Source organism: Triturus cristatus, chromosome 8 (genome assembly GCF_964204655.1).
Source record: "Triturus cristatus chromosome 8, aTriCri1.1, whole genome shotgun sequence".
Taxonomy (NCBI): Eukaryota; Metazoa; Chordata; class Amphibia; order Caudata; family Salamandridae; genus Triturus; species Triturus cristatus.
This window is the reverse complement of record NC_140591.1, coordinates 51,502,277-51,519,350: the sequence shown is the minus strand read 5'-3', so window position 1 is coordinate 51,519,350 and position 17,074 is coordinate 51,502,277. Positions and strand designations below refer to the sequence as shown.

The window sequence follows — 17,074 nt, the reverse complement described above, 5'->3', positions numbered from 1 at the left end:
TTGTAAAATCGCCTATTTTAGGTGACTGTTGTAAATTATGTAATAAGGGAACTGCTGGGGTATGAAGTGTGCTATTAAGAACTAGCATTTTGACTGTACCCACAAGCTCCTTAATCATCACTTTCAATGACATAATTCATTCCTTGAGTGAATTACCAGTCTGAAGAAGACTCTGAGGTAGAACAAGTGGAAGCTATTTCATTTGGGCTCTTCTCGCAGGTTGGAATGGGCTGTAGGGGTTGCACTTCCACACAGGAGTCAGGCTCCCCAGCCAATACTGCAAATCGATTTGTGCAGATAATTAAAGGCTCAAGGTGGCCTACAGCATTATGAGCGGGAAGTAAGTGCAATTGAGGGGGGGTGTCGGTCAGCGGGTGTGGCTCAGGGCCCAATAGTGTAGTCTCGCAACCGCTCCCTGTACCTTTATGTAAAAGTTTTTGGAACATTGGGGGGACGATAGTTTGGCGCTGGGTCATAGAGGCCTTATGTGCGGGGTTAACCTAATCAGAGGTGGCTGGTAATTCAACTCCTAAAAGCCCTTCGCATTCCGTAATAAGATTATCGATTCTATTCACAACACACTTGTTGGTAACAGTTGCACTCTTTGCTGCTTTCCTTGCCTTTTTTCCTTGCCTGCCCCGCAAGCAGGGCCGATTGCAAACACCCCCCCCCCCCCTGGCCCCTCCCCCCGTACTCTCCATGGTTTTCCTTTTGCCCATTCCTACCTTAAAAATAACTACTTTAGGTCAACAAGACGTTTCACAGCAAATTCACAGTTGAGATATTTATGCCAACAAGGAGGAAAACAAGGGGTTTAGAACATCAATCCCCCAATACGGAGTATAGTCCGTTTTAAAACATCCAAGGAGAAGTGAATAACAAGCAAAATAAAAATGGATTGCACAACCGTGACTCAACACAGTACCTTAAAAATGTCTTCAGAGGGTCTTTATGAAAAAAGTGTCCCAAAAGTAAGACGAAAGAGGACTGGCCCCGCCCTGTCTCTTTCTGGCGATGACTGGCAAGGACGGGCCCGCCCTTGGCCCGCGCGCATCCCGCACTGCGGGAGGCTAGCGGCGATTATAACGTGCCTCCAGGCGCACTACACATCGTCGGGGGGGAGCGACAAAGCAAGGGTTTCTGGGTAGTGTAGTTTGGAGAGGCCGTTTCCCTCACGGGAGGTAAGTGCAAGAAACTGCAGCGTTGGCCGTGCCTTCACGGTGGTGATGTGATAGCGTTTTCCCACCTTGCTGCTACTGCCCCAGGAAAGATCTGCCGGCTCGTGCGTCTCTTTATACCAATATTTGACATTACAGGACTCCTGGACAGAAAATCTTACCAATGTCCCCCAACGGCAAGGAAACCTCTGCCAGTGTGTCGGTCATTAGTTATGGGTGTCGTATATTGAGACCCTGAATACTGCCATGGCATGGTAGAACTTTCACTATGTTTTCTTAGCCCCCCAATAGAGCTCCCACAACGCTTGCAGAAACCACTTAAAGGGAAAAATGGACCGCCATTGATGCAGGAATCTCTACATTTGGCTGCCTGACAAGCCATGCAGGTGCCACTTGGTCTTAAATTCTGTGTGACCTCAACTAAAATCATTAACTCCATTAAAGTTCTCAGATATTCAGACAGGCGTTTAGTGAAGCTCAATAAATAATCCAATGCTTTAAGGTGCGCTACAAACCCCAAGACAGTGTTTTGCAGCTCTAAACATATTAATAGGCCTATCCGAGAAGTGTGTGTCTGGGAGAAACACTGGCACGTCGAAACAAAAGATTTGTTGCTTTATTGCTCGACGGTGATAATTTGCAAGATTTCCAATGTCTTTGCTCTTTTGACTAATGCGTTGGTTGGTGGCTAATTTGAAAGGTGAGAGCTTATGTCGTAGCACAGGTAGTCAAAGGGGCTACATGTCTAATCATAGGGAAGGCAACTGAACTACTGGTGGCCACTACTTGCCACCTCTTACAGTGAACAGCAAATAGGTTGGCCAATTGACTGTGCCCTATTACAGAATTAATAAATAACTTTTTATGCACCATGTCATAGCTTAATGTTGACATTTTTACACTGTAAATAATGGTTGGTACTTTTACCTAATGTAATAGTACTCCATATAATGACCTCCGGGGGTAGGAAGATTGACTGTATTGCTGGGTTAGAACTTGAGATCACTGCATATAACTGGCGAACATCAATTTATTAGATTGTAAATACATGGATATCAGAAAACAGTTTTCAGTCTGCCTATTGAATGACTCTCTGACATCTGTCTTGCCTAACACTTATCATTGTATGTTAAGTTAATTATATCAACATTCACCATAAATTATTGATTCTTGCTAACTGAAGAAAGAAGTAAACTTGGATTCACAGCCGATCGAAGAGTAGTGGTTTTACCCATCTCTGATGAAGAGCTAGATTTTTTAAAATATTCTCTGACCAAAATCTGATTTTGCCTAAGTGCCTGTCTGAAGGTCCTCAAAGCATGTGAGGCTTGTGCCAACAAAGATCTGAAACCATTTCTTGTCTTGGAAATTCTGTTGATCAGACAGGAAGGAAGGAGCAAGTCTTACCCACGGGTTTATCCACGATGCACAGAGTTTCAAATTGAATCCATCTTTGACTGGGCAGCTAGTGGTGCTAAGTCAGTGAAAGAGCTGTGATTCCTATTAAATCTGTACCAACCTACTGGATATGAGACCTGAACCCACACCTCACTGGATCTGTGACATGAGGAGATTCAAAGAAGGCATAATTTGTCTAGATCGCCAGGACCCAGGAAGACTTTAATGAGTTGTGGAGCCACGTCTCTTTTTAGTGCCTAGGGAACAGTCCCAGATCACAACATGCCATAGATGATAATATAGAAAGTCCGCAATATCCAAGAATGCGGGCTTCCAGCTTTGTCTTGGGCAAAGGTCTTCAGGAATGTCCCGTGTCTGGTTCATCAGATTAAAGGAGATGATATCCTCTAACGAAACAGTGGGGGCCATTACGAAAAAGGGGCTGGTGAGTCTTTGCATCTCGTTAATATAAGAAATTTTCTAGCAAAGTTGAAAGACAAATATTAGACTGATTGAGTACCCCTACTGGCCTTGTTGTACCTCTAATGCTGCAACCTAAGACACAACGCGGAAGATAATGCACTGTATGCTGTATTGTTGATGTTTTGTTCTTATTGCAAAACGTAAATAAAGATTTAAAAAAATAAAATGAAAGACAAAAGTTGAAACCACATTTTGCGGCTATTGGGACAGTCTTGTTTGAAGTGATAAGTGTGTGTATGGGAAGAACTATAAATGTTAGCTAGAGCAGATAGAAAGGCAGCTCCCTGGAGGATGGGCACACAGTTAATAACATTACAGCACGGTGCTCATTTAAACTTTTCTTTTCTATTTTGTTGTTGTTTACAGCACATCGATCCAACACAGGAAGTATGAATGAGAATGAAGTCCATACAGGCTCACCGAAGAAACGCCAGAAAGTTTGCAGGAGTAGGAGAAGCCGCATCTCCACAGAGAGTGAGAAGAGATTTATTAAGATACTGTGTTTTTTAAATCACTAGTGATCACGTACAGGAGTGAGGTCCTTTCACTGTGCTATCTGCACGAAGAGCTTTGCTCTAAAGGCGCATCTGCCACAGCACCAAAGAATGCACATGGCAGACAGTTGTTTAGTACGAGAAGAGCTTTATTCAAGGACGAGAGCGCTTCTAAATAAACAAAGGGCTCATACAAGGATGAGGCAGCCTCAATTTAAGGAGTGTAAAAAGCTTTACTCAAAAGTTAATTCTACTAACGCATCAAAGAATCTGCACAGAAGTAAGGCTTTTCCACTTCACTGACAGTAGGAAGAGCTTTGTTGAAGAGTGGTTTTGTGAATCACCAAAGAATGAGAGCGTTTAATTCGGTGGCATAGCTGGGTTGCCATTAGCCCCAGTGCAAGCAAAGTAATTGGGCCCCCTCACTAGGGTGGCATCTCAGTCTGTCAGCTGCCCCTGACACTCCTCAATCTCCTTCAACATAGTCTGCATCCGTCGTATCAAAATGCACGACCAATCGGATGCACACGGTATTGTATTTCCACTTTCTGCAAGACAAAGTCACAACCCTGTAAACCATTACCAAAGCCAATAGGTTTGGCACTTGTAAAGTGTATACACGCAACAGTTATGCGCATGTCTGTACACACAATGCAGCTCTCACATCGGCACTCCCCTCACGCTGCTCTCACATAAGGATATGCTTTCCTCTGTACTGACACAAGCACAGCTTCCAACCTGTAGACCACTGACCCTGCATTCACAAATGAATATTAGTCTTACATTCACACAGACACACCCCTCACAATGCACTTACAAAACATGGTAGCTATCTTACACTCACACAAGCTCACACACAGGTGGACCGCTCACTAAAACTGAGCAAGAGTTGAGACCGATGGGGGCATAGGAGGCGCTGTTTGAGTATGTGGCACACCAGTCCATTAGTATATTTCAAAGCTTTTGTGGTGAGCTACATTGAAGCCTAAATGTTCCCACTATCTCTGAATCTCACTTTGGGGGGAAACATTTGTTTTCTGAGATTCTGGCTGATTTCCTTTGGTCTCAGAAGGAGAACTCTTCCTACTTCTGGTTTTAATAAGTAGGAAGTGTGCTGTAGTGACTCTTAGAAGTGGTTTTAAGTTTACCTTTGCATTTATTTTACGTAAAATGAAACCCTCGGATAACTAATTTATCCCATTCCAGCACTCTGTCCTCCGTAATTTTTTTTTACTAGCCAGCATTGCCTGCCTTCAGCCCATCAGGGTGAACACAGTGATTACTGTGACTTTGTCTTCCCAAACCACGCTGTAGCACGGGTATAACTTTGATCTCTGCTGGTGGTAGGCAGCCTGGACTGAATGGCGCACACTGCATTTACAAAAGTGAGCATGCACACTGCTCAGCTATTTATTTCTTGGAGTGAGGCAATCTTAGTGCTCCACGGGTGCTTCAATGTATTCTGCTACTCGGAGTCTGACTCCTGCATCCGAAGTAATGGAACAGAGCTAACCACAAGCTCCCAGTGCTGTAAGAGCTCCTGTGGCCCTACTAGGCGCTCCCTCTTTGATCATGGGGCTTTTGTAGTTGGGCCCCTCCTGCCTCTGGGCCTCAGTGCATTGCATTGGCTGCACCACTGATAGCTATGCCGGTGATTTAACTTTACAGAATGTGAGAAAAGTTTTTCTGAATAGAGGAATCTTCTGGCACCTCAAATAATTCACACAGGTGGGAACCGCTGTCGCATATTACTGTCTGTGAGAAGAGCTGCACCGGAAAGAATGTTCTTCACACTCACCAAAGAATCCATAGAGGTGCTTTCACTACACTAAGTATGAGAAGAGTTTCATTTAAGAGTGATCTTGTAAATCATCGGAGAACACCTTAATGAGGGAGGCAGTTTCACAATAGACAATATGAGAAAAGCTTTACTTAAAAAATAAATCTTCAAAGATACTTATGATCCGCACACGGGTGAAGCCTTTTTAATGTTCTATTTGTAAGGAGAGCTATACTCCAAAGAATATTCTTTTAAATCTGCAAAGAATCAACAAAGGGAAAGAGCATTATTTAACAGGTAAACCTCCCAGAGCATTGTAGAATCCACACAGGTGTGAGGTCATGTCACTGTGTTGAGTGTGAAAATCACCAAAGAATCTATACAAAGGTGGTTTTCTCGGATGTCTAGGATTATCCGTCACCAAAGCTTACATACTGCCGCCAGGGAACAGTACATCCTTTGCAGAACACTTCAATGAAATCCCCTCAAGACCCACTCCTCAACTAACATTTTCGTTGATCAGTGACAAACTATTTTAGCAAAAAACAAAGATTTGTGCCATACACAAACATTGATGGTCATCCTCATTTCCAACCTCCATAAAAGACCAGACCTGATAATGCCTCCTAGACCTTATCACATAAACTGAAAGAAATTGACTGGATTGGTCAGCTTTCTCTATCCTTCAACCGCATCTTTCTAGAGTTCCAGAAAATGGTCACTCTAAGTTGAGAACCGAGCACAGAGGAGTGCTGAAAAATACACCTTGGAAACATCTCACAAGAACTTTGCCACATATCTACATACACAGCATACCCACTCACTAAAGAGCTAACCTAACCATCTACTGCAACGGTTCCATCCCAAGCATCATAAACCGCATTGCCTGTTTGACAAGACATATACCCTGTGGTACACCAGTGTACTGCACAAAGGCAAAGGACAAATAACTAGATCTCAACTTGGACAGGCAAAATAGGAGAAGCATTGCCAGCCCTGAAGAAACAAAGACCGACACCTAACACTGCCCGCAATTGTAAAGCACTTTAAAAAAAAAAAAAAAAGAGTAACAGAGGGAAATCCTTGCAGATTTCTATCCCTAACTATAAACGTCTGCACCAATCGCAGACAACAACCCAAAATACCCAACTCATCTAACAATACTGGAAAGTTGTTCTCAGTGAAAATGTAAGGACTCACACAGTGGGCTCATAAACATCTGTCAAACATTTCTGTCCAACTTACCAATGAGAACCATCACAAAGTTGACAGCATCCCGGCAGCTAAACCACCAGATACTCCAAATAAAGATTTCCATCAAGTCCTCAACATATGCCGACTTACCCTACTGAAATCTTCTAATTCTAAAGTTGTTGTATGAATTGTAAATTCCTCGGTGTAGGAAGGCACATTCTCCTCATCTCTAAAGTCTGAACAAATCGCCCCAGTTGATTTTTACACCAGTACCTTCAGGACCTAAAACGAATCACCAAACGTCCCTTCATAGCAAAAATCAAGTTCTGACCTGTGTTTTAAACGGCTCGCTCAATGGCCATTCAGTCCACCCACAGACCCAAACACCGCACTGGACCTGTTACAAGTTCTTACTATTCTCTGAACCCTGCAGGGTTTCCTGTTATCCAGGACAAGGGTAGGAGGCAACATGTTACAATGAATGGATGGGTGAAATACATTTATTGAGCTCTTGCTACACAGCGTCTTTCTACGGCCTAATTGCCTGTGCTAAACATCTGGCCATGAATGAATTGTAGAGATTGCACATCAGTTGAAGAGAAAATCCGTTTCTTATTGTGGATCCATTAATATCATTGCCTTAGGCTTAAAATGCTTACTAATAGTCCTATTTAAAAGAAAACAGGAGAAAGCCCATTTTTACACACTTCAGCTATAAGGTACCTACATACAAGACCAATTGAGTAACCTCCATCCTCATCATAATGTTCTTTTCGACAAATGTCATAAAAGTAATACAAAAATGATACAAGTATACATTTAAAATGAATATTGGATAAAACAATATCATTCAAGTATGAGAGCTAATGCATCGCAGCAGATGAGAAGATAATGAGCAAAATAATGGGCAACCAGGTTAAACTAGTATCAAAAAACACTTTGCTAAAAGCAAGGGTTCGGTATTCAAGACCAATGTTAATGTTATTGACATTTCTAAAGCGCGAACTGCTACCCGAAGGTGTCCTGGCGCTACATTAAGTCCTACCTGGGTCCTAAGCGAGAAAGGGGTGATAAACCAGAACCTGAGCCTAGCCAGTAAAGCGCCAAGTCTTCAAAGCCTTTCTAAAGGCTAGCAGGCTTGGCAAGGCTCTAAGATGCATTGGGAGGCCATTCTATGTCTTGGCAGCCCCCCCCCCCCCAGTTGGCTTTTTTTGCAAAAGGTACCGCCACCAGATTAGCATCTGAAGAGCGTCAACATCTAGTTGGTGTGTACCATTGGAATTGCATTTTGAGATAGTTGGGCCCAGTTCTATAAAGTGCCTTGTGTACTGTGCACAGAGCCTTAAACTGCACCCGTTTTCGCTCTGGCAACCAGTGGAGCCTTCTGATCTCTGATGAGATGGAGGCATGTTTGGGAGTGCCAGTCAGCAATGTGGCTGCTGCATTCTGAAGGAGTTGCAATTTGTTCATTAGTCCTTCCTGGATGTTGACATATAAACTGTTGCAGTAATCCAGTCTGGACATCACTAGAGCCGTGATGACTGACTGATGACTCTTTGGGCAGGATTGGCAAGATTTTCTTACAGGCTTTTAGAATGTAGGAGGTGGAAGAGACCACTGCATTCACCTGATCCTTGAGGCAAAGTTTATTTTCTATCCAGACTCTCAATTTTTTTGCTTTTTAGACAGGAGTGGGAAGGGGACCTAGTGTGTCTGGCCACCATTCCGGGGTCCAGAAGTTGACATCATTACTGAATAAAACCACCTCCGTCTTACTAGAATTCAGGTTGAGACAGTTTTGGGCCATCCAGTTACCCACTGCTGTCATGCAATCATGAAATCTGGATGCTGTTCCCTGCAATTATCCTGGCCTTAGTGACACTACAATTTGGGTGTCGTCTGCATATCCAATCACATGATCTAGAAAAACATACAACAAACTACAATCCCCCCATAATTTGGAAGGATCTCAAAGAGCTACAAGAAGGGGCTCGTATCAATTGAGTACTTGTACGGGCCAAAGTATTATCAAAGCTTTTCTATAGCAGCCAAAGCCACACAATTGATGGACGGAATGCAGAACAAATCAAAACATTCACCCGCAGTAAAGAGATCGGTGTTAAATCCATCATTCTTTTGCTCACCATGCTACCCCAGTTTAGACCTGGCCATATACAAATCAGTCTTGACCCTGTGCCTCATGGAAACAGTCCAGCCCGAACTGCCAAGCCATGTCCGCCCTGGACCGGAAACAAGCATCCTAGGACCGGTTTCGGGGTTTCACCCCTCATCAGCCACGATAGCTTGATTCCAGTGGCATAGTGAGCCCAGGACCCATGTCTGGGCATACCTGGCGCACTTAGGGCGAGAAAGCAAAATACACACAATTGATGGACGGAATGCAGAACAAATCAAAACATTCACCCCCAGTCAAGAGATCTGGGGTAAATCCATCACTATCCAGTATTGATATCTTTCATAGATTCACATGCTTGTATCTTCCCCGTCATCATGGTGGGAGTCTCACGGTAAATGAATAACCATAGCAGTAAAAGAAAAACTGCATAGAAAACCCATAGGGAAGTATAGTGTTTGGTAACCTATCATCATTATTATGTGGTCAAAAACTCAGCCAATCAGCGGCCAGCCCTGACCTCACACTCCCCAGCAGAGCTGCCATGCCTCAGATTTCCAACCGCCATTGTGTGAGAAGGAGTCTCCCTGAGCCATGCTCAGTTTGTTCCTTGGTGAGCTTTTGAACTTTCTATCTACAGTCCTTTCATCTGGATTGGAGGTACTGTTTTTCATCTATTGTCTAAATATGTCTGAAGGCTCTAAGAGGCTTTTCAGGCCGTGCAGATCTTGTGGAAAGGCCAGATTATATTTTGAAGACCCCCACAAAGATTGTTTGTACTGTCTTCATCCAAAACATGTGCCTAAGGAGTGCAAGCACTGCAGAACTTTCTCTGCCAAGACTTTGAAAGACAGAGAAGCACGCTTGCTGTTGTGGCTTCAGAAATAGAAGGCCACCTCAGAGACTGACTCGGAGGATGATTCCAAGGCACAATCTTCTAAAAAAACGGAAGTCAACTACTTCTGAGGAGAAAGTGGATGCTAAAAAGCAGAAAATTACAGACAAGGAGGTGTCTTCATCTTCTCTGTCTCATACACCTCTAAAGGAGTCTTCAGAGACGAGAGTGGTGTCTTCATCCCCGTCGACAAAGGCTGGAGCGTCTCCGGTGCTTGCTTCTGTGAAAACGTCGACGTCAACGGCGTCGACGGCAGCTACAAAGACAACGCCGTTGAAGAAAGGTTCGTCGACGGGAAGATCGTCGACGACGACCATTCGGATTTCTTCGTCGACGACGGGAGCACCGTCGACTACGACCTTTAAGTCACCAATGGCAAGATCAATGATCTTTATCAGGAGTTTTCCACCGTCGACGGGCCCGTCGACGGACAAGAACACCATGGAATTTACTGCAAATATCTCCGCTTCCTCCCTCAAATCTGCTGGATATGCAAGAATCGGAAGATGAAGAGTCGTATGGAGTGGCCTATAGCCCCTCACAGCTAAAAATTAAGAGCCAGGACACAGACGAAGAAGAGTGCCAAGAAGGGCTGGGGGATTTTTCTTTTAAAGACCGTCCGGTATCCGGCTCCAAAAGGTATGAGTCTTTCCAACAGTCATACGAGTATGAGGAGGAAGAGGCGCATCCTAGTGTGAGGGAAGAGTCAATTTCTATGCCTGTTTCTCTAGTGACTGATTTACGACACCTGATCAATGACTATTATTGTCGTTTTCCAGAGGCTAACGCCCCTGCCACAAGTACCTCGGGCGATTCTCAACCTGCAGCTCAAGCTTCGGTGGTTCAACCTCAGCCTTCGGTGCAAAAAATACGCACTCCTCCAATAATTACAATTGGAGATGATTTCGCAGAGTCTGATGGAGAAGACCAGCCTGAAGAAGGGGGGAACTTCTTCATGAGGATTCAATGGGCGACAAATGGGATCAAAATATCTTGCCTACTACACCGTCTGTCACTGGCAAATTCTCCACCGGAGGACATTGGAGGATTTCCCAACATTATGGAAAGGGCCTCCAAGAGGTTCAATCTTCCACTGCCAGTACAGGAAACAGAATATTTCCTGTATTGCTTCAAAGAATCATCTAGGAAGTCTATTAGATCAATTCCAATAATCAGTCCTATCTGGGACAAGGGTTTAAATAAAGATCATGAAAAATCCAGCCTCTGTTGCAGCCTCGGTGCCCAGAATAGATAAGAAATATCGAGCCCCAGAGTCTTCTCCAGCATGCCTAATTGGAGACTTGAGGGGCACTGTTAAAGGGTGGTATTGAGGGAATCCATGGCAGAGGTGGCCATCAGGGGGTAATAAACATTAATGCACAGGGCACCACCAGTGCAAAGGCCGGCCCTGCCCTTGAGGCCAGTCTGCCTCACCAACAGTTAGCTCCATTGGCCTTGTTTCAGAAGTTGTAGCTGCAACTCACCAGGGATTGGCAATGCAGAATTTGCGCGCACACCAAACTAAATTCGCAAACTTCAGTCTCTCTGCTTCATTCACAAGCACTTTTAACATGTGCTGCCTGCTTTGGGGCCACTGAAATTAAATAAGCAGCAAAGGAGGATAAAATTATGCCGCAGTGTTGACTAAATTATGCATTAAAAAAAAAAGGCTGCAGCGTAATGCAGTATATTTTCTGATATTTTATTATTTTGACATGTGTACACATGCTAATAGTCTTTGGTAAGATTTTGCCTTATTAGTACCAGTGTAACATACAAATGCAGCAGTGAGAAAGGTGATCAGTCAACCTTTGCAATAAGCCATCCACTCACAGGAAAACAATTCACATTTTTTATTAACTTTTGATACGTTTGAGCTATAAACAATATATTAGTTTAAATGGTCAGATCATGCAACACATTTCGCATTAGGAGGCAAATATGGAAGAGCCATAATTATATAGAAAGCATTTGCAAACTAGGATATTTTGCCATTCATGTTTGAACTGCTGTTGTGGAAAAAGGGAGAAGTTCTGAAGACAAACTCCATGGCTCAGCGACAAATGGCTTGTGCTTCCACAATTTATCGTATTTGGAACATTCTGTGATTAGAAGCATATCCCACTTTGTGAATGTGTTTTAATGTCAATAACTCATTATAACCTTATATAATCATGTGTATCCATTGGTTGATTAAACTAGGCAGTGAAATGCCAAACAAATACTAAAAATTGGAATGTTTGCGCATTCTGGCCACACCTCTGGCTCCGCCCACTGAGCCAATCCTTGGGTTATTCCTGCCCTCTAATTCTCCGCCCACAGTTCCCCTACTTTTTTCCCCCACTTTGACCACTGCCTAGATATAGCTATCTTTTTACTTTTGAATATCTCGGGAACTACTGAACGGATTTACACCATTTAAGCAAAAGGCACGAGTCTGAACTGAGGACTACCTCATTGCCAAATTTGGTATAATTCCGTTCAGCACTTCGGGCTGTAGCTGCGTCAACAGGTCCTATGGGAAAATGCATGGGGAAAACGCGTTTTGGGACACTCCTTTTTTTATATACACACATATTCATCCTATGGTGATAAAGAAAAGGAGTATGGTTTAATACGTAAGAATGAAGGAGGGAAAACATTAATTACAGCTAATTCAGATTCATGAGCTTTTTGCATACCCACTGAGTATTTTCTTCAAATTGTAGTGAATACAAGATCGAGGAAGTGTGTTCCTTAAGCGTATCTGATTTACAATAAAAAAAAAAAACTGTGCCTGGCTTAGGTGGCGTGTGCTTCATAGTTTTTTGCAAATACTGTTACTCAACACGCTTGGTACTTTTATTTATTTTTTTAATCAACATTTGAAAGTTATTGAAGCTATTTTCCTGATTCCACACCGATACCTGTAGCAGATGCAGCCCACTGAGCTGTCTAACATTAATTGTAAAGCTGTGCTCTTTGCTGTGTGTTTTTTGTTTGTAAAATTTGTTAGCTAAATTTTGTAAGTTAACATGATCTGCGAGTTTTGACACCCAACTGTTTTGTGTTTTTGAATACAAGTTTATCACCACAGTACTATTATGTTCCATAAATGTTCACTGCCATGATATAAGCCTTTTGAAAGCCAGTGGTGCTCAGTAGGGGAACTGTGTGTGTGTCTCAGTCCTTGGACAGTAAGGATGCTGAATTCTGACTGAGCCTTGTCTAGGCATCTTCTCTCAATTAGCATGCTTCTGGTGATGTGACGCGTGTGTGCGTGTGTGTGTGTGTGTGTGCGCGCGCGTGCACGCTGTGTTTGGGAGCTGTGTGTGTGTTTGGGAGCTGTGTGAGGGTCTATCTATATTTCTCTTTCAAAGGCAAATCATGAAAAAATAAGTCCCTGTACCTCAGACGTAAGTCCCTTGCTCACTTTGCCACTGGATTAAAGCAAGCCTGGCTGAAGACGGCTGAAATGCCAGAAACCGGTCCTAGGAAGCTTGTTTCCGGTCCAGGGAAGGCATGGCTTGGCAGTTCGGGCTTGACTGTTCCCATGAGGCACAGGGTCAGACTGATTTGCATATGGCCATGTCTGAACTGGGGTGGCAGAGTGGGCTAAAGAACGGTGATGGATCAAACCCAGATCTGTTGACTGGGTGTGAGTGTTTGATTGATTCTGATGCTCCGTCCATTACCACCCCCTTTTGTACCGCCCTGTACCACAAATAAGCGCCACTATATAGATGGGCAAAAAGAACTACCAGAGTCTTAATACATTTACTTCTTTTCATAGATGATTCCAGTCTTTTGTCAAGTTTTCATTCTGCCAGTGATTCTTTCAAAGAGTCAACAGCACCACTTTTAGACCACGGATCGCTTCCTTTCCTAGAAGAAGGAAAAACAGGTAAGTAAAAACATTCTAATAATATTAATGAAAACATATTATTAATCTATTTTTATTTACATAGTGCACTAACACCTCCCAGTTATCTCTAGCCACAGCCCTAAAGATCTTCTTGTCCAGGGCCTCTGGAGGTTCCAGTAGTCTTCTAATTTAATGGATGAGTCTTGACAGCCTTTCTAAAGGATCATTATTTCTGTACTAGCTTGAAGTTGCAAGGGAACTCGTAGATAAGTTTGAGCGAGTCTGATAATTTGTGTTTGCAGAAACCTCAAATACAAGGAGTCTGAAAAAATTGCAAGCAGTAACGGCTTCATGTGGTTGAAGTGGGAATAAGGGAAGAATTTTCTTAAATGGACTTAACAGGGGAAAATAAGTGCTCACCACTTTAGCGATACAGTGGTCAAAGGCCAGATTGTCATTAATGGTCATCCCCAGAGATTTGGCTTTGGCCTTTGACGCAGTAGGATTACTACTGATGCTGCCATGTGCAGTGATTCAACCAGCATTTGTCTTACTGACATTGAGCCTTAAAGTGTGCCTCATCCATTGTTGGACTGCTCCGAAGCAGCCATGGAGATTACAAGGTGATTGATTTTAACGAACCACACCCTGCGTGCCATTAATTTAAGAATAGGGACAATAGCCATAGGAACAAACCATGCCCATCAGTAACTGCACAAACAAATTAAATTGTGTGTGTGTATGTTTGGTTGTAAAATCTGAATGGTAGTTAATTTCTTAGCTACCTTGTATGGGAAAGACCTGCCACCATCATGATTTTTGTGATTTTTTTTTTTTTTTTTATTGTTTTTTTTTTTTATATATCTTGGGAGGCTGGAGAAAAACAGCTGAAGATTGTGATATTCAGGGAATACATTGAAAAAAGTTGTTGAATTAGAACAGCCACAACCCTACAGAACTTTAAAATGTATACAAAGAATGGAAAACACCCATGCTGCTTACAAAGAAGGCAAGAACATAGGAGGGAATTCTGAGGCACGCCGCAGATAATCTAGACACTGGGAGCTTCAAAGTTGGAAAGTTTAAAATCAACTAGATCTAAACCAGTGCAGCACTGTCTTCTGCTGTCCTATTCAGCAAATCCTCATGGCCTACTGTGTCCAATGCAGTGGAAAGGTCCAAATATATTACTCCGGCTGCATCGTTTTCATCGACTAGTTTGGATGTGTCTACCATGGTGACTAATGCGATCTGTGCCCCTCTAGCTGGAAGGAAGCCTTTCCACCAGTCATCCGGCATGTTGCTGTCCTCCATGAAAACCTACCACAAGAATGAGTACAGTGGCAACAACGAGAGAGTGAGGATATCACTAGTCTCGCTAAATAGTTGCCTAGCCATTGAAGGAAACAGACTGTAAACCAAAAGACTTTCTTTTTGGACATCTGCTATGTTTACTTCTAGTGGTTGGTAAATCCCCGCTTGATCAAGGGCCTGGTGGCCCACGGAACTAGGGGTAAATCCTCAGCCGGTGGAGTCTGTCAGAAACCTGAGGATCATGCTGGATACGGAGTTTTCCTTTAAGCATCAGATTAGCAAAATCACGGGCAAATGCTTTGGAATACTTAAAACACTCCGTAAAATTCTCGAATTACTCCCCATCAGTGCTAGAAAAACACTCATTCATGCCTTAGTCACGCCTCATTTGGACTATGGAAATGCTCTCCTTCTGGGCCTTAGCAAAAAAGGTATTCACCAACTTCAGTGCGTACAAAATGCTGCTGCACGTATGGTGTTAAACCTCCCACGTAGAGCATCAGGCAATTAGGCACTTTATGAACTCCATTGGCTCCCTATCGAGGAGCAAATCAGGTTCAAGGCTCTCTGTTTTGCTCATCGCATTGCCCACGGTAAAGGCCCTGGCTACTTGCGTAACCTTCTCACTCCCCATCGTCCCATCCGCAACCTCAGATCTGCTGGAGCTATGTTGTTCCAACTTCCCCGCGTTCGCAAGACCAAGATTGGAGGTGCTTCCTTTAGGTTCCTAGCTAGCAAACACTGGAACAGGCTTCCTCTTGATCTTCGCATGGAGCCCTCTGAAGCAAGATTCCGATTAAAATTGAAAACTCACCTATTTCCGCGTAAATACTAACCTTTTTTGTTTTGGGATCCTGGCGTGCCCCGGACTTTGGTCTTTTAGGGGAGAAGCGGCACTTGTCAGCACGGGGACACACTATGCTAGTGTAACCATGCGCTCTAGAAATGGTTTTATTATTATTATTATTATTATTATTATTATTATTATTATTTACGAAGAAAGTCTTCCTTTATGGAAGAGGTAGCCTCACACACATAATAGTGTCATACTTCATCATCGGTGTCCTCTCCCCACCCTGGTAGGTGAATACCAAGGCTGACTCGACCTCTTCTAAGACTTAAATGGTAGGAGGGAGTTCTTGAATAAGACTAACTGGATAAAGACGGGATCCCGATCTTATTAAAAAATACCTTGGTTTTGCCAAGTTATTACCTTTATTAAAAGGTACACCAGGTATCTCTAAAAATAATTATGTACGGGTATAGTGAGGCTAGTGGCTCAAACCTGTTCTTCATCCACTAACATCTTTCTGCATGATGATAGTAGCCAAAACGATCTGGGGCATTCTTCAGGGCCATTCTTCAGGGCCAAGGATCCCTATTTGAAGTGAATATGACTTCGAACAGTCTCTGACTTGAGAAAAAGAAATTATAAGTAGTGAAGGTGTGGACTGCCTAATAACCCTGGTGATTCATACCTTATTATTCAGTAGACTCCTAGAACGAAAAATAGAATGACAAAGCAATTACTTCATTGCTAACCGATTACATGAAAATGAAACACAGCATATATAAGCTCTATAGACACATGCAAGTGCAATATCACACCACACCACAACAAACAAAGATGTTAAAGTAAGTAGCATGGCAGTCCTCATGAGTATGCATGCAACAATTCAGGTGTGTTCATTTTAATTATTTTTTACAACTTGAAAACCATATTTAAGAAAAAACATTACTATTCCTTACTCTAGACTTCAGGGGATACCGGCTAACTGGTCTTGAAGGGGGTGGTGTCCTTTGTAGTCACACTCTTGCTCTATTTGGTAAAAAATGTTTAGTAGTGTAGAAATATAAATATACTTATGTTCGTGAATTTAATCGGGATGAGAGGAACAGAAAAGCACCTATTTAAAATGTAATTAACGTTGTTTGACCTGACAGTACCAAAAACGTGGTGCTTGACTTTTTGTTTTTACAAAACCTGAATTATGCCTTGAAGTTTATTAGTGCAAATGGGTAACCTTCTCACAGTTGAAAGTAGGCTTTGGGAGAGCAAGAGCCGAATTGGTGAAAATGGTTAATTGCTTTTTCCCTTAGCCGTATTGTATAACCTTGTGAAGTTCAATGGTGATTTTTTTTTTAATTCTTTGATACCTCCTCTGGTGGGAGGCAAGCTGCTGCCCGCGGCCCGTAGGTATGGATGCTACTGCGGCGTACATCATCAAAAACACATAGGACCTGTTGAAACTTCATGATCTACAATGGTATGCAGGAGGGTTCACAGTGTGGCCCTATACTCCCGTGATTCCCTGACATTGTTTACTTTTATATCGGTAACCATCGTAAGATGTATCAAG

General features: G+C 43.0%; 1 protein-coding gene across 2 annotated transcripts in view; it reads left to right on the top strand.

The window, feature by feature from the left end:
- LOC146800044 (uncharacterized) overlaps positions 1 to 17,074 on the top strand; it is a 426,311-nt gene that overhangs the window by 305,282 nt on the left and 103,955 nt on the right. For both annotated transcript variants that reach the window (XM_085620951.1, XM_085620952.1), the window contains exons 18-19: positions 3,426 to 3,533; positions 13,329 to 13,439. In XM_085620951.1, coding sequence (XP_085477077.1) covers positions 3,426 to 3,533; positions 13,329 to 13,439 — 219 coding nt within the window. The remainder of the gene's footprint in view (positions 1 to 3,425; positions 3,534 to 13,328; positions 13,440 to 17,074) is intronic.